At 48.0% G+C, this 22,920-nt stretch overlaps 1 protein-coding gene across 4 annotated transcripts in view; it reads right to left on the reverse strand.

The window, feature by feature from the left end:
- LOC135537014 (pre-mRNA 3'-end-processing factor FIP1-like) overlaps positions 1-22,398 on the reverse strand; it is a 42,285-nt gene extending 19,887 nt beyond the window's left edge. For 2 of the 4 annotated variants that reach the window (XM_064963229.1, XM_064963228.1), the window contains exons 1-9: positions 22,058-22,398; positions 21,544-21,595; positions 19,686-19,749; positions 17,656-17,762; positions 12,945-13,009; positions 10,884-10,994; positions 10,319-10,449; positions 5,938-6,056; positions 1,720-1,773 (exon numbers count right to left, since the gene is read on the reverse strand). In XM_064963229.1, coding sequence (XP_064819301.1) covers positions 1,720-1,773; positions 5,938-6,056; positions 10,319-10,449; positions 10,884-10,994; positions 12,945-13,009; positions 17,656-17,762; positions 19,686-19,749; positions 21,544-21,595; positions 22,058-22,148 — 794 coding nt within the window. In that variant the 5' untranslated portion in view covers positions 22,149-22,398. Of the gene's footprint in view, positions 1-1,719; positions 1,774-5,937; positions 6,057-10,279; positions 10,450-10,883; positions 10,995-12,944; positions 13,010-17,655; positions 17,763-19,685; positions 19,750-21,543; positions 21,596-22,057 lie in introns of all 4 variants that reach the window. The other 2 variants (XM_064963227.1, XM_064963226.1) reach the window with 1 other exon arrangement.
- Positions 22,399-22,920: the final 522 nt, after the last annotated feature.

Raw genomic sequence — 22,920 nt, forward strand, 5'->3', positions numbered from 1 at the left:
CAGACAGATCGGTACCTCACCACCACAGACAGATCGGGGTACCTAACCACCACAGACAGATCGGGGTACCTAACCACCACAGACAGATCGGGGTACCTAACCACCCCAGACAGATCGGGGTACCTAACCACCCCAGACAGATCGGTGTACCTAACCACCACCAGACAGATCGGTACCTAACCACCACCAGACAGATCTGGGTACCTAACCACCCCAGACAGATCGGGGTACCTAACCACCCCAGACAGATCGGGGTACCTAACCACCCCAGACAGATCGGTACCTAACCACCCCAGACAGATCGGTACCTAACCACCACCAGACAGATCTGGGTACCTAACCATCACAGACAGATCGGTACCTAACCACCAGACAGATCTGGGTACCTAACCACCCCAGACAGATCGGGGTACCTAACCACCAGACAGATTGGTACCTAACCACCACCAGACAGATCGGTACCTAACCACCACCAGACAGATCGGGGTACCTAACCACCAGACAGATCAGTGACGGGACACTAAAGTCAGAAAGGACAACACACAGCAGCACTAACACATAGGATGTAGAATCTGTTATTACATGTCTATAACATGGCTATCACCTGTCACACAGGCGTGAGTCAATGTGCATACGTGTGCTGCATTTAAATGTGTTTACTGTTGCCAGGGTGATGACTCCCGTGAATCTTAACGTTGCCGCGGTGACAATTGTTGGCTACCACGTTGTGCCCTAAACGACGTGACGCAACTACGCCGTTTGTCACTAGTTTAATCGGCCGAGGGAAATTAAAACGAGTTTATTTTGTGTTTTAAATAGCATCTGGAAAAGACACAATACTGTACATGGATGTATCAGTGTGTTGTTGTCAACAAGCCCCATCCCATGTATCAGTGTGTTGTTGTCAACAAGCCCCATCCCATGTATCAGTGTGTTGTTGTGAACAAGCCCCATCCCATGTATCAGTGTGTTGTTGTCAACAAGCCCCATCCCATGTATCAGTGTGTTGTTGTCAACAAGCCCCATCCCATGTATCAGTGTGTTGTTGTCAACAAGCCCCATCCCATGTATCAGTGTGTTGTTGTCAACAAGCCCCATCCCATGTATCAGTGTGTTGTTGTCAACAAGCCCCATCCCATGTATCAGTGTGTTGTTGTCAACAAGCCCCATCCCATGTATCAGTGTGTTGTTGTCAACAAGCCCCATCCCATGTATCAGTGTGTTGTTGTCAACAAGCCCCATCCCATGTATCAGTGTGTTGTTGTCAACAAGCCCCATCCCATGTATCAGTGTGTTGTTGTCAACAAGCCCCATCCCATGTATCAGTGTGTTGTTGTCAACAAGCCCCATCCCATGTATCAGTGTGTTGTTGTCAACAAGCCCCATCCCATGTATCAGTGTGTTGTTGTCAACAAGCCCCATCCCATGTATCAGTGTGTTGTTGTCAACAAGCCCCATCCCATGTATCAGTGTGTTGTTGTCAACAAGCCCCATCCCATGTATCAGTGTGTTGTTGTCAACAAGCCCCACCCCATGTATCAGTGTGTTGTTGTCAACAAGCCCCATCCCATGTATCAGTGTGTTGTTGTCAACAAGCCCCATCCCATGTATCAGTGTGTTGTTGTGAACAAGCCCCACCCCATGTATCAGTGTGTTGTTGTCAACAAGCCCCATCCCATGTATCAGTGTGTTGTTGTCAACAAGCCCCACCCCACTCACGTATAGTAGGACATGTCCTGGACGGGGGGAGTCGTCCACTGTGGGGGGGAGATCCTACCATCAGTGGGAGGAGGAGGGAGACAGTTAGACCTCCCCTCACACTCAGAGGGACTCAGTCATGTGTTCAGTGAGAGGAGAAAGACGGAAGCAAGCAGTCTAACTGCATCTGTCTGTCCGTCTCTCGCTCTTTCTCTCTGTCTTTCTCTCTACCTCTGTCTGTCTCTCTCTACCTCTGTCTGTCTCTCTCTACCTCTGTCTGTCTCTCTCTACCTCTGTCTGTCTCTCTCTACCTCTCTCTGTCTGTCTCTCTCTACCTCTCTCTGTCTGTCTCTCTCTACCTCTCTCTGTCTGTCTCTCTCTACCTCTCTCTGTCTGTCTCTCTCTACCTCTCTCTGTCTGTCTCTCTCTACCTCTCTCTGTCTGTCTCTCTCTACCTCTCTCTGTCTTTCTCTCTCTACCTCTCTCTGTCTTTCTCTCTACCTCTCTCTGTCTTTCTCTCTACCTCTCTCTGTCTTTCTCTCTACCTCTCTCTGTCTTTCTCTCTACCTCTCTCTGTCTTTCTCTCTACCTCTCTCTGTCTTTCTCTCTACCTCTCTCTGTCTTTCTCTCTACCTCTCTCTGTCTTTCTCTCTACCTCTCTCTGTCTTTCTCTCTACCTCTCTCTGTCTTTCTCTCTACCTCTCTCTGTCTTTCTCTCTACCTCTCTCTGTCTTTCTCTCTACCTCTCTCTGTCTTTCTCTCTACCTCTCTCTGTCTTTCTCTCTACCTCTCTCTGTCTTTCTCTCTACCTCTCTCTGTCTTTCTCTCTACCTCTCTCTGTCTTTCTCTCTACCTCTCTCTGTCTTTCTCTCTACCTCTCTCTGTCTTTCTCTCTACCTCTCTCTGTCTTTCTCTCTACCTCTCTCTGTCTTTCTCTCTACCTCTCTGTCTTTCTCTCTACCTCTCTGTCTTTCTCTCTACCTCTCTCTGTCTTTCTCTCTACCTCTCTCTGTCTTTCTCTCTACCTCTACCTGTCTTTCTCTCTACCTCTCTCTGTCTTTCTCTCTACCTCTCTCTGTCTTTCTCTCTACCTCTCTCTGTCTTTCTCTCTACCTCTCTCTGTCTTTCTCTCTACCTCTCTCTGTCTTTCTCTCTACCGCTACCTGTCTTTCTCTCTACCGCTACCTGTCTTTCTCTCTACCGCTACCTGTCTTTCTCTCTACCGCTACCTGTCTTTCTCTCTACCGCTACCTGTCTTTCTCTCTACCTCTACCTGTCTGTCCATCTCTCGCTCTCTACCTCTATCTGTCTGTCTTTCCATCTCTCGCTCTCTTTCTCTCTACCTCTATCTGTCTTTCCATCTCTCGCTCTCTTTCTCTCTACCTCTATCTGTCTGTCCGTCTCTCGCTCTCTTTCTCTATCTGTCTTTCTCTCTACCTCTACCTGTCTTTCTCTCTACCTGTCTTTCTCTCTACCTGTCTTTCTCTCTACCTGTCTTTCTCTCTACCTGTCTTTCTCTCTACCTGTCTTTCTCTCTACCTGTCTTTCTCTCTACCTGTCTTTCTCTCTACCTGTCTTTCTCTCTACCTCTACCTGTCTTTCTCTCTACCTCTACCTGTCTTTCTCTCTACCTCTACCTGTCTTTCTCTCTACCTCTACCTGTCTTTCTCTCTACCTCTACCTGTCTTTCTCTCTACCTCTACCTGTCTTTCTCTCTACCTCTACCTGTCTTTCTCTCTACCTCTACCTGTCTTTCTCTCTACCTCTACCTGTCTTTCTCTCTACCTCTACCTGTCTTTCTCTCTACCTCTACCTGTCTTTCTCTCTACCTCTACCTGTCTTTCTCTCTACCTCTACCTGTCTTTCTCTCTACCTCTACCTGTCTTTCTCTCTACCTCTACCTGTCTTTCTCTCTACCTCTACCTGTCTTTCTCTCTACCTCTACCTGTCTTTCTCTCTACCTCTACCTGTCTGTCCATCTCTCGCTCTCTACCTGTCTGTCCATCTCTCGCTCTCTACCTCTATCTATCTATCTGTCTGTCTGTCCGTCTCTCGCTCTCTTTCTCTATCTGTCTTTCTCTCTACCTCTATCTGTCTTTCTCTCTACCTCTATCTGTCTTTCTCTCTACCTCTATCTGTCTTTCTCTCTACCTCTATCTGTCTTTCTCTCTACCTCTGTCTTTCTCTCTACCTCTATCTGTCTGTCCGTCCGTCCGTCTCTCGCTCTCTTTCTCTCTACCTGTCTGTCTGTCTGTCCATCTCTCGCTCTATCTATCTGTCTGTCTGTCCATCTCTCGCTCTCTTTCTCTCTACCTCTTTCTGTCTGTCTGTCTGTGTCTGTCTGTCCACTGCCAGACAGTGCTTTGCCAAATCCTCTACCAGAGCTAATACATGAGGCTCTCTCATGTCTCTTAACCTGTCCTAGGATAACCTTACTGTCTCTTAACCTGTCCCAGGCTAACCTTGCTGTCTCTGTACCTGTCCTAGGCTAACCTTACTGTCTCTTAACCCGTCCTAGGCTAACCTCACTGTCTCTTAACCCGTCCTAGGCTAACCTTACTGTCTCTTAACCCGTCCTAGGCTAACCTTACTGTCTCTTAACCCGTCCTAGGCTAACCTCACTGTCTCTTAACCCGTCCTAGGCTAACCTCACTGTCTCTTAACCTGCCCTAGGCTAACCTTACAGTCCGTCTATATGTACCTGTCCTAGGCTAACCTTACGGCCTGTCTCTACCTGCCCTAGGCTAACCTTACAGTCCCTCTATATGTACCTGTCCTAGGCTAACCTTACAGTCCCTCTATATGTACCTGTCCTAGGCTAACCTTACCGTCTCTACCTGTCCTAGGCTAACCTCACCGTCTGTCTGTACCTGTCCTAGGCTAACCTCACCGTCTATATGTACCTGTCCTAGGCTAACCTTACCGTCTATATGTACCTGTCCTAGGCTAACCTTACCGTCTCTACCTGTCCTAGGCTAACCTTACCGTCTCTACCTGTCCTAGGCTAACCTTACCGTCTATATGTACCTGTCCTAGGCTAACCTTACCGTCTCTACCTGTCCTAGGCTAACCTTACCGTCTCTACCTGTCCTAGGCTAACCTTACCGTCTCTACCTGTCCTAGGCTAACCTTACCGTCTCTACCTGTCCTAGGCTAACCTCACCGCCTCTACCTGTCCTAGGCTAACCTTACGGCCTGTCTCTACCTGCCCTAGGCTAACCTTACAGTCCCTCTATATGTACCTGTCCTAGGCTAACCTTACCGTCTCTACCTGTCCTAGGCTAACCTCACCGTCTGTCTGTACCTGTCCTAGGCTAACCTCACCGTCTATATGTACCTGTCCTAGGCTAACCTTACCGTCTATATGTACCTGTCCTAGGCTAACCTTACCGTCTATATGTACCTGTCCTAGGCTAACCTTACCGTCTATATGTACCTGTCCTAGGCTAACCTTACCGTCTCTACCTGTCCTAGGCTAACCTTACCGTCTCTACCTGTCCTAGGCTAACCTTACCGTCTATATGTACCTGTCCTAGGCTAACCTTACCGTCTCTACCTGTCCTAAGCTAACCTTACCGTCTCTACCTGTCCTAGGCTAACCTTACCGTCTCTACCTGTCCTAGGCTAACCTTACCGTCTCTACCTGTCCTAGGCTAACCTCACCGTCTCTACCTGTCCTAGGCTAACCTCACCGTCTCTACCTGTCCTAGGCCAACCTCACCGTCTCTACCTGTCCTAGGCCAACCTCACCGTCTCTACCTGTCCTAGGCTAACCTCACCGTCTCTACCTGTCCTAGGCTAACCTCACCGTCTCTACCTGTCCTAGGCTAACCTCACCGTCTCTACCTGTCCTAGGCTAACCTCACCGTCTGTCTGTACCTGTCTTAGGCTAACCTTACCGTCTCTACCTGTCCTAGGTTAACCTTACCGTCTCTACCTGTCCTAGGCTAACCTCACCGTCTGTCTGTACCTGTCTTAGGCTAACCTTACCATCTCTACCTGTCCTAGGCTAACCTTACCATCTCTACCTGTCCTAGGCTAACCTCACCGTCTGTCTCTACCTGTCCTAGGCTAACCTTACCATCTCTACCTGTCCTAGGCTAACCTCACCGTCTGTCTCTACCTGTCCTAGGCTAACCTTACCGTCTCTACCTGTTCTATGCTAACCTTACCGTCTCTACCTGTCCTATGCTAAGCTTACGGCTCTTATCATTCTGAGGACCTGTGTACAGCTCTTACCTGGTAGTGTTCATGTTCATGGAGGACTTGTAGAGGCTGGCTGGAGTGGGGAAGTCAGGTTTGGACGTGTGGATGGGTAAACTCACTTCCTTCTCATTCCCCGTCCTGCCCTGCTGAACCTGGGGGAGGAGTAGAGTAGGACATCTTTAGGTTTATAACATCTTGGGTTTGAACATTTGACAGTAGTAGGACCTCTTTAAATGGATATCTTGGTTTTAAACAACTCGGGTTTATCTGTTTTACACTGATTATCATATGGCAATTCAATGAGACAAAGAAGGAAGGGAATCGAGAGGAGGAGAGAGAGAGGAGGAAGGGAATCGAGAGGAGGAGAGAGAGAGAGAAGGAAGTGAATTGAGAGGGGGAGAGAGAGAAGAAAGTGAATTGAGGGGGGAGAGAGAAGAAAGTGAATTGAGAGGGGGAGAGAGAGAGAAGAAAGTGAATTGAGAGGGGGAGAGAGAGAGAAGAAAGTGAATTGAGAGGGGGAGAGAGAGAAGAAAGTGAATTGAGAGGAGGAGAGAGAGAAGGAAGTGAATTGAGAGGGGGAGAGAGAGAGAAGGAAGTGAATTGAGAAGAGGAGAGAGAGAGAAGGAAGTGAATTGAGAGGGGGAGAGAGAGAGAAGGAAGTGAATTGAGAGGGGGAGAGAGAGAAGGAAGTGAATTGAGAGGGGGAGAGAGAGAAGGAAGTAAATTGAGAGGGGGAGAGAGAGAGAAGGAAGTGAATTGAGAGGGGGGTAGAGAGAGAAGGAAGGGAATTGAGAGGGGGGAGAGAGAAGGAAGTGAATTGAATTGAGAGGAGGAGAGAGAGAAGGAAGTGAATTGAATTGAGAGGAGGAGAGAGAGAAGGAAGTGAATTGAGAGGGGGAGAGAGAGAGAAGGAAGTGAATTGAGAGGGGGGTAGAGAGAGAAGGAAGGGAATTGAGAGGGGGGAGAGAGAAGGAAGTGAATTGAATTGAGAGGAGGAGAGAGAGAAGGAAGTGAATTGAATTGAGAGGAGGAGAGAGAGAAGGAAGTGAATTGAATTGAGAGGAGGAGAGAGATAAGGAAGTGAATTGAATTGAGAGGAGGAGAGAGAGAAGGAAGTGAATTGAATTGAGAGGAGAGAGAGAAGGAAGTGAATTGAGAGGGGGGGAGAGTGAAGGAAGGGAATTGAATTGAGAGGAGGAGAGAGAGAAGGAAGTGAATTGAGAGGAGGAGAGAGAGGAGGTGGAGATGTTGTGTCTTAGTGATTTAGCTGGTGGTGGAGGAGGTGTGTCTTACAGTGATTTAGCTGGTAGTGGAGGAGATGTTGTATCTTAGTGATTTAGCTGGTGGTGGAGGAGATGTTGTATCTTAGTGATTTAGCTGGTGGTGGAGGAGATGTTGTATCTTACAGTGATTTAGCTGGTAGTGGAGGAGATGTTGTATCTTAGTGATTTAGCTGGTGGTGGAGGAGATGTTGTATCTTAGTGATTTAGCTGGTGGTGGAGGAGATGTTGTATCTTAGTGATTTAGCTGGTGGTGGAGGAGGTGTTGTATCTTACAGTGATTTAGCTGGTAGTGGAGGAGATGTTGTATCTTAGTGATTTAGCTGGTGGTGGAGGAGATGTTGTATCTTAGTGATTTAGCAGGTAGTGGAGGAGATGTTGTATCTTAGTGATTTAGCTGGTGGTGGAGGAGATGTTGTATCTTACAGTGATTTAGCTGGTAGTGGAGGAGATGTTGTATCTTAGTGATTTAGCAGGTAGTGGAGGAGATGTTGTATCTTAGTGATTTAGCTGGTGGTGATGGAGATGTTGTATCTTAGTGATTTAGCTGGTGGTGGAGGAGATGTTGTATCTTAGTGATTTAGCTGGTGGTGGAGGAGATGTATCTTAGTGATTTAGCTGGTGGTGGTGGAGATGTTGTGTCTTAGTGATTTAGCTGGTGGTGGTGGAGATGTTGTGTCTTAGTGATTTAGCTGGTGGTGGTGGAGATGTTGTGTCTTAGTGATTTAGCTGGTGGTGGTGGAGATGTTGTGTCTTAGTGATTTAGCTGGTGGTGGTAGAGATGTTGTGTCTTAGTGATTTAGCTGGTGGTGGTGGAGATGTTGTGTCTTAGTGATTTAGCTGGTGGTGGTGGAGATGTTGTGTCTTAGTGATTTAGCTGGTGGTGGAGGAGATGTTGTGTCTTAGTGATTTAGCTGGTGGTGGTGGAGATGTTGTATCTTAGTGATTTAGCTGGTGGTGGTGGAGATGTTGTATCTTAGTGATTTAGCTGGTGGTGGTGGAGGTGTGTCTTACAGTGATTTAGCTGGTGGAGGAGATGTTGTATCTTAGTGATTTAGCTGGTGGAGGAGATGTTGTATCTTAGTGATTTAGCTGGTAGTGGAGGAGATGTTGTATCTTAGTGATTTAGCTGGTAGTGGAGGAGATGTTGTATCTTACAGTGATTTAACTGGTGGTGGAGGGGGTGTGTTTTACAGTGATTTTGCTGGTGGTGGAGGGGGTGTGTCTTACAGTGATTTAGCTGGTGGTTGAGGAGGTGTGTCTTACAGTGATTTTGCTGGTGGTGGAGGGGGTGTGTCTTACAGTGATTTTGCTGGTGGTGGAGGAGGTGTGTCTTACAGTGATTTTGCTGGTGGTGGTGGAGGTGTGTCTTACAGTGATTTTGCTGGTGGTGGAGGAGGTGTGTCTTACAGTGATTTTGCTGGTGGTGGAGGGGATGTTGTATCTTACAGTGATTTTGCTGGTGGTGGAGGGGGTGTGTCTTACAGTGATTTTGCTGGTGGTGGAGGAGGTGTGTCTTACAGTGATTTTGCTGGTGGTGGTGGAGGTGTGTCTTACAGTGATTTTGCTGGTGGTGGAGGAGGTGTGTCTTACAGTGATTTTTCTGGTGGTGGAGGGGATGTTGTATCTTACAGTGATTTAGCTGGTGGTGGAGGAGGTGTGTCTTACAGTGATTTTGCTGGTGGTGGAGGAGGTGTGTCTTACAGTGATTTTGCTGGTGGTGGTGGAGATGTTGTATCTTAGTGATTTAGCTGGTGGTGGAGGAGATGTTGTATCTTAGTGATTTAGCTGGTGGTGGAGGAGATGTTGTATCTTAGTGATTTAGCTGGTAGTGGAGGAGATGTTGTATCTTAGTGATTTAGCTGGTAGTGGAGGAGATGTTGTATCTTACAGTGATTTAGCAGGTAGTGGAGGAGATGTTGTATCTTAGTGATTTAGCTGGTGGTGGAGGAGATGTTGTGTCTTACAGTGATTTAGCTGGTGGTGGAGGAGATGTTGTATCTTAGTGATTTAGCAGGTAGTGGAGGAGATGTTGTATCTTAGTGATTTAGCTGGTAGTGGAGGAGGTGTTGTATCTTACAGTGATTTAGCTGGTGGTGGAGGAGATGTTGTATCTTAGTGATTTAGCTGGTGGTGGAGGAGATGTTGTATCTTACAGTGATTTAGCTGGTGGTGGAGGAGATGTTGTATCTTAGTGATTTAGCTGGTAGTGGAGGAGATGTTGTATCTTAGTGATTTAGCTGGTGGTGGTGGAGGGGGTGTGTCTTAGTGATTTTGCTGGTGGTGGAGGGGGTGTGTCTTACAGTGATTTAGCTGGTGGTGGAGGAGGTGTGTCTTACAGTGATTTAGCTGGTGGTGGAGGAGATGTATCTTAGTGATTTAGCTGGTAGTGGAGGAGATGTTGTATCTTAGTGATTTAGCTGGTGGTGGAGGAGATGTTGTATCTTAGTGATTTTGCTGGTGGTGGAGGGGGTGTGTCTTACAGTGATTTTGCTGGTGGTGGTGGAGGTGTGTCTTACAGTGATTTTGCTGGTGGTGGAGGGGGTGTGTCTTACAGTGATTTTGCTGGTGGTGGAGGGGGTGTGTCTTACAGTGATTTTGCTGGTGGTGGAGGTGTGTCTTACAGTGATTTTGCTGGTGGTGGAGGGGGTGTGTCTTACAGTGATTTTGCTGGTGGTGGTGGAGGTGTGTCTTACAGTGATTTTGCTGGTGGTGGAGGGGGTGTGTCTTACAGTGATTTTGCTGGTGGTGGTGGAGGTGTGTCTTACAGTGATTTTGCTGGTGGTGGAGGGGGTGTGTCTTACAGTGATTTTGCTGGTAGTGGAGGAGATGTTGTATCTTACAGTGATTTAGCTGGTGGTGGAGGAGGTGTGTCTTACAGTGATTTTGCTGGTGGTGGAGGGGGTGTGTCTTACAGTGATTTTGCTGGTGGTGGAGGAGGTGTGTCTTACAGTGATTTTGCTGGTGGTGGAGGAGGTGTGTCTTACAGTGATTTAGCTGGTGGTGGAGGGGGTGTGTCTTACAGTGATTTAGCTGGTGGTGGAGGGGGTGTGTCTTACAGTGATTTTGCTGGTGGTGGAGGGGGTGTGTCTTACAGTGATTTTGCTGGTGGTGGAGGAGATGTTGTGTCTTACAGTGATTTTGCTGGTGGTGGAGGAGATGTTGACGACCTCCAGGCCCATCCTCAGCCTCTTCTGTTTGTCACAGTAGCCCTTCCACGTGTCCTCGTTGAACCCATAGTTAAAGTAGTCAGACAGGTCAGCACCTACACACACACACACACAGACAGACACACACACACACACGACACACACACACACACAGACAGACACACACACAGACAGACAGACACACACACAGACAGACACACACACAGACAGACACACACACAGACAGACAGACACACACAGACAGACGTTTATTTTTACAAACTCCGACCAAGCCTCAGTGTAAAAGTGGACCAATCAGAAACGTAACCCCGCCCACTCTGTCAGACGACACAGTAACCCGTACCCGGTTTCCTCCAGGGGTTCTCCTCCAATGTCCCACTGCAACCCCGCCCACAGCGACCCCGCCCACAGCGACCCGTACCTGGTTTCCTCCAGGGTTTCTCCTCCAATGTCCCACAGCAAACCCTCCCACAGTGACCCCGCCCACAGCGACCCCGCCCACAGCGACCCCGCCCACAGTGACCCGTACCTGGTTTCCTCCAGGGTTTCTCCTCGAATGTCTCCATGTCCACCTCCACGACTGGGACTCCATTGATGTTTCCCGGGGCCTCCAGATCCACACCCTTCAACTTGTTCCCTACTAGAGAGAGAATAGAAACCAAAACACCACATGGAAAAAAAACATTTAGAATATCTACCCGTGTTAAAATACACAGAGGACAATTTAAACAACAATATCTACATTTATACCATCTAGTTCCACAAAGCTGCCCAAGACATGGTGGTGGGAACGGACACCTATCAAGACATGGTGGTGGGAATGGACACCTATGGTGGTGGGAATGGACACCTATCAAGACATGGTGGTGGGAATGGACACCTATGGTGGTGGGAATGGACACCTATCAAGACATGGTGGTGGGAATGGACACCTATGGTGGTGGGAATGGACACCTATCAAGACATGGAGGTGGGAATGGACACCTATCAAGACATGGTGGTGGGAATGGACACCTATCAAGACATGGTGGTGGGAATGGACACCTATGGTGGTGGGAATGGACACCTATGGTGGTGGGAATGGACACCTATCGAGACATGGTGGTGGGAATGGACACCTATGGTGGTGGGAATGGACACCTATCAAGACATGGTGGTGGGAATGGACACCTATGGTGGTGGGAATGGACACCTATCAAGACATGGTGGTGGGAATGGACACCTATCAAGACATGGTGGTGGGAATGGACACCTATGGTGGTGGGAATGGACACCTATCAAGACATGGTGGTGGGAATGGACACCTATGGTGGTGGGAATGGACACCTATCAAGACATGGTGGTGGGAATGGACACCTATCAAGACATGGTGGTGGGAATGGACACCTATGGTGGTGGGAATGGACACCTATCAAGACATGGAGGTGGGAATGGACACCTATCAAGACATGGTGGTGGGAATGGACACCTATCAAGACATGGTGGTGGGAATGGACACCTATGGTGGTGGGAATGGACACCTATGGTGGTGGGAATGGACACCTATCAAGACATGGTGGTGGGAATGGACACCTATGGTGGTGGGAATGGACACCTATCAAGACATGGTGGTGGGAATGGACACCTATGGTGGTGGGAATGGACACCTATCAAGACATGGAGGTGGGAATGGACACCTATCAAGACATGGTGGTGGGAATGGACACCTATCAAGACATGGTGGTGGGAATGGACACCTATGGTGGTGGGAATGGACACCTATGGTGGTGGGAATGGACACCTATCAAGACATGGTGGTGGGAATGGACACCTATGGTGGTGGGAATGGACACCTATCAAGACATGGTGGTGGGAATGGACACCTATGGTGGTGGGAATGGACACCTATCAAGACATGGTGGTGGGAATGGACACCTATCAAGACATGGTGGTGGGAATGGACACCTATGGTGGTGGGAATGGACACCTATCAAGACATGGAGGTGGGAATGGACACCTATGGTGGTGGGAATGGACACCTATCAAGGACATGGTGGTGGGAACGGACACCTATCAAGACATGGTGGTGGGACCGGACACCTATGGTGGTGGGAATGGACACCTATCAAGACATGGTGGTGGGAATGAACACCTATGGTGGTGGGAATGGACACCTATGGTGGTGGGAATGGACACCTATCAAGACATGGTGGTGGGAATGGACACCTATCAAGACATGGTGGTGGGAATGGACACCTATCAAGACATGCTGGTGGGAACGGACACCTATGGTGGTGGGAATGGACACCTATCAAGACATGGTGGTGGGACTGGACACCTATCAAGACATGGTGGTGGGAACGGACACCTATCAAGGACATGGTGGTGGGAACGGACACCTATCAAGACATGGTGGTGGGAATGGACACCTATCAAGACATGGTGGTGGGAATGGACACCTATCAAGACATGGTGGTGGGAATGGACACCTATCAAGACATGGTGGTGGGACTGGACACCTCTATTAGCCTGTACTATACATTCCCCACTCCATGTCGGCCTGTGTAAAGTCAGGTGCATAGAACAGGTGAAGAACAGAACACGACAGTACCTGTTCCATAGGGTCTGGCTCCCGCCGTCTTTATGTTCAGGTTAACAGGGGCCACTCCATACGTTCTACAACAACAAACCAGACATGTCAACAACAAACCAGACATGTCAACAACAAACCAGACATGTCAACAACAAACCAGACATGTCAACAACAAACCAGACATGTCAACAACAACAAGCCAGACATGTCAACAACAACAAGCCAGACATGTCAACAACAACAAACCAGACATGTCAACAACAACAAACCAGACATGTCAACAACAACAAAGACATGTCAACAACAACAAACCAGACATGTCAACAACAACAACAACAACAACACAATTTAACGCTACAGCGTCAAAGGCTGTAAAATACAATAGATGAATTCAGGCTCATCAGCTGTACTTAAACCCCTTATCTGGGAATAATAAGGTCAGATCGGCTTAGACATTACGGTGAACTATCCCTTTAAAGACATTATGGGTGAACTATCCCTTTAACATTACGGGTGAACTATACCTTTAAAGACATTATGGGTGAACTATCCCTTTAAAGACATTATGGGTGAACTATCCCTCTAAAGACCGTAGGGGTGAACTATCCCTCTAAAGACATTACGGGTGAACTATCCCTTTAACATTACGGGTGAACTATCCCTCTAAAGACCGTAGGGGTGAACTATCCCACCTAAAGACCGTAGGGGTGAACTATCCCACCTAAAGACCGTAGGGGTGAACTATCCCTCTAAAGACCGTAGGGGTGAACTATCCCTCTAAAGACCGTAGGGGTGAACTATCCCTCTAAAGACCGTAGGGGTGAACTATCCCTCTAAAGACCGTAGGGGTGAACTATCCCTCTAAAGACCGTAGGGGTGAACTATCCCCCTAAAGACCGTAGGGGTGAACTATCCCTCTAACGACCGTAGGGGTGAACTATCCCTCTAAAGACCGTAGGGGTGAACTATCCCCCTAAAGACCGTAGGGTGAACTATCCCCCTAAAGACCGTAAGGGTGAACTATCCCCCTAAAGACCGTAGGGGTGAACTATCCCCCTAAAGACCGTAGGGGTGAACTATCCCCCTAAAGACCGTAGGGGTGAACTATCCCCCTAAAGACCGTAGGGGTGAACTATCCCCCTAAAGACCGTAGGGTGAACTATCCCCCTAAAGACCGTAGGGGTGAACTATCCCTCTAAAGACCGTAGGGGTGAACTATCCCCCTAAAGACCGTAGGGGTGAACTATCCCTCTAAAGACCGTAGGGGTGAACTATCCCCCTAAAGACCGTAGGGGTGAACTATCCCTCTAAAGACCGTAGGGGTGAACTATCCCCCTAAAGACCGTAGGGGTGAACTATCCCCCTAAAGACCGTAGGGGTGAACTATCCCCCTAAAGACATTACGGGTGAACTATCCCTCTAAAGACCGTAGGGGTGAACTATCCCCCTAAAGACATTACGGGTGAACTATCCCCCTAAAGACCGTAGGGGTGAACTATCCCTCTAAAGACCGTAGGGGTGAACTATCCCCCTAAAGACCGTAGGGGTGAACTATCCCCCTAAAGACCGTAGGGTGAACTATCCCCCTAAAGACCGTAGGGGTGAACTATCCCCCTAAAGACCGTAGGGGTGAACTATCCCTCTAAAGACCGTAGGGGTGAACTATCCCTCTAAAGACATTACGGGTGAACTATCCCCCTAAAGACCGTAGGGGTGAACTATCCCTCTAAAGACATTACGGGTGAACTATCCCTCTAAAGACATTACGGGTGAACTATCCCCCTAAAGACCGTAGGGGTGAACTATCCCCCTAAAGACCGTAGGGGTGAACTATCCCCCTAAAGACCGTAGGGGTGAACTATCCCTCTAAAGACCGTAGGGGTGAACTATCCCTCTAAAGACATTACGGGTGAACTATCCCTCTAAAGACATTACGGGTGAACTATCCCCCTAAAGACCGTAGGGGTGAACTATCCCCCTAAAGACCGTAGGGGTGAACTATCCCCCTAAAGACCGTAGGGGTGAACTATCCCTCTAACGACCGTAGGGGTGAACTATCCCTCTAAAGACCGTAGGGGTGAACTATCCCTCTAAAGACCGTAGGGGTGAACTATCCCTCTAAAGACCGTAGGGGTGAACTATCCCTCTAAAGACCGTAGGGGTGAACTATCCCTCTAAAGACCGTAGGGGTGAACTATCCCTCTAAAGACCGTAGGGGTGAACTATCCCTCTAACGACCGTAGGGGTGAACTATCCCTCTAACGACCGTAGGGGTGAACTATCCCTCTAAAGACCGTAGGGGTGAACTATCCCTCTAAAGACCGTAGGGGTGAACTATCCCTCTAAAGACCGTAGGGGTGAACTATCCCTCTAACGACCGTAGGGGTGAACTATCCCTCTAACGACCGTAGGGGTGAACTATCCCTCTAACGACCGTAGGGGTGAACTATCCCTCTAACGACCGTAGGGGTGAACTATCCCTCTAACGACCGTAGGGGTGAACTATCCCTCTAACGACCGTAGGGGTGAACTATCCCTCTAACGACCGTAGGGGTGAACTATCCCTCTAACGACCGTAGGGGTGAACTATCCCTCTAACGACCGTAGGGGTGAACTATCCCTCTAAAGACCGTAGGGGTGAACTATCCCTCTAAAGACCGTAGGGGTGAACTATCCCTCTAAAGACCGTAGGGGTGAACTATCCCTCTAAAGACCGTAGGGGTGAACTATCCCTCTAAAGACCGTAGGGGTGAACTATCCCTCTAAAGACCGTAGGGGTGAACTATCCCTCTAAAGACCGTAGGGGTGAACTATCCCTCTAAAGACCGTAGGGGTGAACTATCCCTCTAAAGACCGTAGGGGTGAACTATCCCCCTAAAGACCGTAGGGGTGAACTATCCCCCTAAAGACCGTAGGGGTGAACTATCCCCCTAAAGACCGTAGGGTGAACTATCCCCCTAAAGACCGTAGGGGTGAACTATCCCCCTAAAGACCGTAGGGGTGAACTATCCCTCTAAAGACCGTAGGGGTGAACTATCCCCCTAAAGACCGTAGGGGTGAACTATCCCCCTAAAGACCGTAGGGGTGAACTATCCCCCTAAAGACCGTAGGGGTGAACTATCCCCCTAAAGACCGTAGGGGTGAACTATCCCCCTAAAGACCGTAGGGGTGAACTATCCCCCTAAAGACCGTAGGGGTGAACTATCCCTCTAAAGACATTACGGGTGAACTATCCCTCTAAAGACATTACGGGTGAACTATCCCCCTAAAGACCGTAGGGGTGAACTATCCCCCTAAAGACCGTAGGGGTGAACTATCCCTCTAAAGACCGTAGGGGTGAACTATCCCTCTAAAGACATTACGGGTGAACTATCCCTCTAAAGACCGTAGGGGTGAACTATCCACCTAAAGACCGTAGGGGTGAACTATCCACCTAAAGACCGTAGGGGTGAACTATCCCTCTAAAGACCGTAGGGGTGAACTATCCCTCTAAAGACCGTAGGGGTGAACTATCCCTCTAAAGACCGTAGGGGTGAACTATCCCTCTAAAGACCGTAGGGGTGAACTATCCCCCTAAAGACCGTAGGGGTGAACTATCCCCCTAAAGACCGTAGGGGTGAACTATCCCTTTAAAGACCGTAGGGGTGAACTATCCCCCTAAAGACCGTAGGGGTGAACTATCCCCCTAAAGACCGTAGGGGTGAACTATCCCTCTAACGACCGTAGGGGTGAGCTATCCCCCTAAAGACCGTAGGGGTGAACTATCCCTCTAAAGACCGTAGGGGTGAACTATCCCCCTAAAGACCGTAGGGGTAAACTATCCCCCTAAAGACCGTAGGGGTGAACTATCCCTTTAACGACCGTAGCTAGCATTAAACTTATCTTATAAAAAAAACAATCAATCTTAACATAATTCCTAGTGAACTACACACTGTTGATGATATGACTAGGTTAACTAGCTTGTCCCTGCGTTGCAAATTATCGATGCGGTGCCTGTTAATTTATCATCCAATCACAGCCTACTTCGCCAAACTGGGAATATTGAAGACTCTAACCACAGGGTAGCCTAGTGGTTAGAGCGTTGGACTAGTAACCGGAAGGTTGCAAGTTCAAACCCCCGAGCTGACAAGGTACAAATCTGTCGTTCTGCCCCTGAACAGTTAACCCACTGTTCCTAGGCCATCATTGATAATAAGAATTTGTTCTTAACCGACTTGCCTAGTTAAATAAAGGTAACAATTGGAACCACCAGCTTTCATATGTTCTCATGTTCTGAGCAAGGAACTGAAACGTGAAGCTTTCTTACATGGCACATATTGCACTTTTACTTTCTTCTCCAAACACTGTGTTTTTGCATTATTTAAAACAAATTGAACACGTTTCATCATTTATTTGAGACTAAATAGATTTTTATATATTATATTAAGTTAAAATAAAAAATAAGTGTTCCTCAGTATTTACCTTTATTTATTTTCGATGACGGCCTAGGAACAGTGGGTTAACTGCCTGTTCAGAGGCAGAACGACAGATTTTGTACCTTGTCAGCTCGGGGATTTGAACTTGCAACCTTTCGGTTACTAGTCCAATGCTCTAACCACTAGGCTACACTACACAGTATTGTTGTAATTGTCATTATTACAAATATATATATATGTACAAATCGGCCGATTAATCGGTATCGACGTTGAAAAATCATCGTCGGTTCGACCTCTACTTTAAAGACGCGTACGTGTACTGTGGGGCTCCGGTCTTGATGTCTCCGATGGTGACACGAACATCATCGTCATCATCATCGCTGTCGCTATCACTGTCGTCATCATCTCCTGGCTCCTTCTCCTGAGAAAGAGAGGGGGGAGGAGAGAGAGAGGGAAGGGGGAGGAGAGAGAGAGGGGGGATGGAGGGGGAAAGAGAGAGGGGAGGAGAGAGAGGGGGGGATGGAGGGGGAAAGAGAGAGGGGGGGATGGAGGGGGAAAGAGAGGGAAGGGGGAGAGAGGGGGGGGTGGAGGGGGAAAGAGAGGGAAGGGGGGAGGAGAGAGAGGGGGGATAGAGAAGTGAAAGAGAGAGAGAGGGGGGGGATGGAGGGGGAAAGAGAGAGGGGAGGAGAGAGAGAGAGGGGGATGGAGGAGGGAAAGAGAGGGAAGGGGGGGAGGAGAGAGAGAGAGGGAAGGGGGAGGGAGAGAGAGAGGGAAGGGGGAGGAGAGAGAGGGAAGGGGGAGGAGAGAGAGGGGGGGATGGAGGAGGAAAGAGAGGGGAGGAGAGAGAGAGGGGGATGGAGGAGGAAAGAGAGAGGGGGAGAGAGAGAGAGAGAGGGGGATGGAGGAGGAAAGAGAGAGGGGAGGGAGAGAGAGAGAGGGGGATGGAGGAGGGAAAGAGAGGGAAGGGGGAGGAGAGAGAGAGGGAAGGGGGAGGAGAGAGAGGGAAGGGGGAGGAGAGAGAGAGGGAAGGGGGAGGAGAGAGAGAGGGGGATGGAGGGGGAAAGAGAGAGGGGGGATGGAGGGGGAAAGAGAGGGAAGGGGGAGGAGAGAGGGGGGGGATAGAGGGGGAAAGAGAGGGAAGGGGGAGGAGAGAGGGGGATGGAGGGGGAAAGAGAGGGAAGGGGGAGGAGAGAGAGAGGGGGGGATGGAGGGGGAAAGAGTGAGGGGAGGAGAGAGAGGGGGGGGTGGAGGAGGGGAAAGGGAAGGGGGAGAGAGAGGGGGATGGAGGAGGAAAGAGAGGGAAGGGGGAGGAGAGAGAGAGGGAAGGGGGAGGAGAGAGAGGGAAGGGGGAGGAGAGAGGAGGGAAGGGGGAGGGAGAGAGAGAGGGAAGGGGGAGGAGAGAGAGGGGGGGATGGAGGGGGAAGAGAGAGAGGGAGAGAGAGAGAGAGAGGGGGATGGAGGAGGGAAAGAGAGGGAAGGGGGAGGGAGAGAGAGAGGGAAGGGGAGGAGAGAGAGGCGGGCGGGGGGGGGGATGGAGGGGGAAAGAGAGAGGGGGAGGAGAGAGAGTGGGGGGGGATGGAGAAGGGAAAGAGAGAGAAGGGGGAGGAGAGAGGAACAAACAGAGAGAGAGGGGGAGGAGAGAGGAACAAACAGAGAGAGAAGGGGGAGGAGAGAGGGGGAGGAGAGAGGGGGAGGAGAGAGGAACAAACAGAGAGAGACAGAGACAGAAACCCGGATCAGAACCCATCTCCTGAACACATAACACAGCAGGTCCTGGAGTGTTTCCAGACCACATGAACTGACCAGGAGAAACTCCAGACCTTTACACACAAATCCCAATTCACCCCAGCCCCGCATCGACAACGATAGGAGAAACACTACCCTCTCGGTCCCAAATGGCACCCTATTCCCCATATAGTGCACTACTTTAGACCAGAACCCTATTCCCTATATAGTGCACTACTTTAGACCAAAGCCCTATGGAACCCTATTCCCTATATAGTGCCCTACTTTAGACCAGAACCCTATTCCCTATATAGTGCACTACTTTAGACCAAAGCCCTATGGAACCCTATTCCCTATATAGTGCCCTACTTTAGACCAGAACCCTATTCCCTATATAGTGCACTACTTTAAACTAGAGCCCTATGGAACCCTATTCCCTATATAGTACACTACTTTAGACCAGAGTTGGCACCCTATTCCCTATATAGTGCACTACTTTAGACCAGAGCCCTATAGAACCATATTCCCTATATAGTGCACTACTTCAGTCAAACTTGGTGCACTATAGGGGAATAGGGTGCCATTTGGGACACACTAGGGGGGGGGAAAGGGGTCTTACCTGAGCTTCCACTCCGTTGCCTGTAGTAGCTGCCTCGTCTGACTCAGTAGCAGGAATAGGTGCACTGAGGAAGTAAATATCACCAACACATTCAGACTGAGGACTGAAATATCATCAACACATTCAGACTGAGGACTGAAATATCACCAATACATTCAGACTGAGGACTGAAATATCACCAACACATTCAGACTGAGGACTGAAATATCACCAATACATTCAGACTGAGGACTGAAATATCATCAATACATTCAGACTGAGGACTGAAATATCACCAACACATTCAGACTGAGGACTGAAATATCACCAATACATTCAGACTGAGGACTGAAATATCACCAACACATTCAGACTGAGGACTGAAATATCACCAACACATTCAGACTGAGGACTGAAATATCACCAATACATTCAGACTGAGGACTGAAATATCATCAATACATTCAGACTGAGGACTGAAATATCATCAATACATTCAGACTGAGGACTGAAATATCACCAATACATTCAGACTGAGGACTGAAATATCACCAATACATTCAGACTGAGGACTGAAATATCACCAATACATTCAGACTGAGGACTGAAATATCACCAATACATTCAGACTGAGGACTGAAATATCACCAACACATTCAGACTGAGGACTGAAATATCACCAATACATTCAGACTGAGGACTGAAATATCACCAATACATTCAGACTGAGGACTGAAATATCACCAATACATTCAGACTGAGGACTGAAATATCACCAATACATTCAGACTGAGGACTGAAATATCACCAATACATTCAGACTGAGGACTGAAATATCATCAACACATTCAGACTGAGGACTGAAATATCATCAATACATTCAGACTGAGGACTGAAATATCATCAATACATTCAGACTGAGGACTGAAATATCACCAATACATTCAGACTGAGGACTGAAATATCACCAATACATTCAGACTGAGGACTGAAATATCACCAATACATTCAGACTGCGGACTGAAATATCACCAATACATTCAGACTGAGGACTGAAATATCACCAATACATTCAGACTGAGGACTGAAATATCACCAATACATTCAGACTGAGGACTGAAATATCACCAATACATTCAGACTGAGGACTGAAATATCACCAATACATTCAGACTGAAATATCACCAATACATTCAGACTGAAATATCACCAATACATTCAGATTGAGGACTGAAATATCACCAATACATTCAGACTGAGGACTGAAGTATCACCAACACATTCAGACTGCGGACTGAAATATCACCAATACATTCAGACTGAAATATCACCAATACATTCAGACTGAAATATCACCAATACATTCAGACTGAAATATCACCAATACATTCAGATTGAGGACTGAAATATCACCAATACATTCAGACTGAGGACTGAAATATCACCAATACATTCAGACTGAGGACTGAAATATCACCAATACATTCAGACTGAGGACTGAAATATCACCAATACATTCAGACTGAAATATCACCAATACATTCAGACTGAAATATCACCAATACATTCAGATTGAGGACTGAAATATCACCAATACATTCAGACTGAGGACTGAAGTATCACCAACACATTCAGACTGCGGACTGAAATATCACCAATACATTCAGATTGAGGACTGAAATATCACCAACACATTCAGACTGAAATATCACCAATACATTCAGATTGAGGACTGAAATATCACCAATACATTCAGATTGAGGACTGAAATATCACCAATACATTCAGACACGTCCTGTAGACAACACAACAGAGAAAGTTGAGACAACTCAGTAACGGGCTTATTTATACACAAACGGGTAGAGGGCGAGGAAGTCACCTGACAGCAGCGGATAGTTTGGCCTCTTCTTCATCAGCTCTCTCATCATCATCTAGAAGGGAAACGACCATTCATTAATTAACTAACGGTAAAAATGTCAACGACAAAGTCATAGATTACAATATCTAACGGTACCTAGTTAAATAACTTACAAAGCTAACTAGCCACGTTTATTGGTTCAGAAGATCCATGCAAGCGAACCATTCATATCCAATGCTTCTTCCGTCCGTTGTATTTCCCCCACATACAGGAAGCTACATATCTACAAACTGAGCAAAGTGCAAATCCTTGGTGCAATCCTGAAGGATTTGCTGTAGCGTTAGTGGGTCGGCTTGACGTTTACAGTGACACTAGGCCAACACATGCAGCACCACGGCACCTTGGGCTTCAGCAAGCGACAGCAACCACTGTGCTAATCAGGTAGCACCTGTGCTAACGACTTGCAGCTGCATGTGGCATTAGTTACAACTGGAACCACTTAGCTCATGTTATATTCATTGTAACACCTCTTTACCTCCGTAGAGCCACTCTTCCTCCTCGTCTCCGCCATCTCCCGCACTCGCGTCCGCCGGGGTTGTTTTGTCTGCCGCCTCTTCCGCAGACATCTTCTTTAACCAGCGGTAAGAAAGTGTCTTTCACGAAGATCGCAACTCTTGTTTTCCAGCTAGCGAGTTGGCGAACGAAACAACCCGGATAGTGGTAAATGCACACGACCAACAACAACAAAAAATATATCTATAGTTAAAACAGCAGAAGTCGTCATAAATTATTGCATTATCTTGAAGCGCGGAAAAATATCCACTTGATACATTTTGATTTCGACGAGCGAGCGGGTGGACCGTGTGCCCGGAAGTAATCCTTCGACAGAGGGCAAGCAAACTGTCTTCCTATTGGTCTAGCGGGATTCTGTCGGCGGAAGTCAAACATTGAGCGGTTCATGCGCAGTTTGGACCGGGGTGTCGAATGGAGTAACGTTTTAAAGACACAAGAGGGCGAAATAACATCAATCAGATTTTTCTGGGGGGGGGGGGGACACACCGCATGAAGTTGTTTTTTTATGATTGAAGGACAATGTGGCAAACCACTCCCTGGGATACATCTACTTGCTATTTTGTTCATCACAACAATTATGTGTTGATACATTGGTGACTACATTGTGGACAACTATTCTGCTAATTCTTGTATACACTATACCTGTATGCTAATCATGAATACACTTCTTATAGCGTCCCACACAAACATTCAAGACTCCCTTTAAAACCAACACAGTATACAATGCCCATTAAATACCGAAACTACATCATTCTCTTCAATAGGTGTGTATCGTCATGTCTACTGTGCACACAACAGCAGTCCAGTCCATCTGTAGTGATAGAC

This window comes from Oncorhynchus masou, unplaced genomic scaffold (assembly GCF_036934945.1).
Source record: "Oncorhynchus masou masou isolate Uvic2021 unplaced genomic scaffold, UVic_Omas_1.1 unplaced_scaffold_698, whole genome shotgun sequence".
NCBI classification, from domain to species: domain Eukaryota; kingdom Metazoa; phylum Chordata; class Actinopteri; order Salmoniformes; family Salmonidae; genus Oncorhynchus; species Oncorhynchus masou.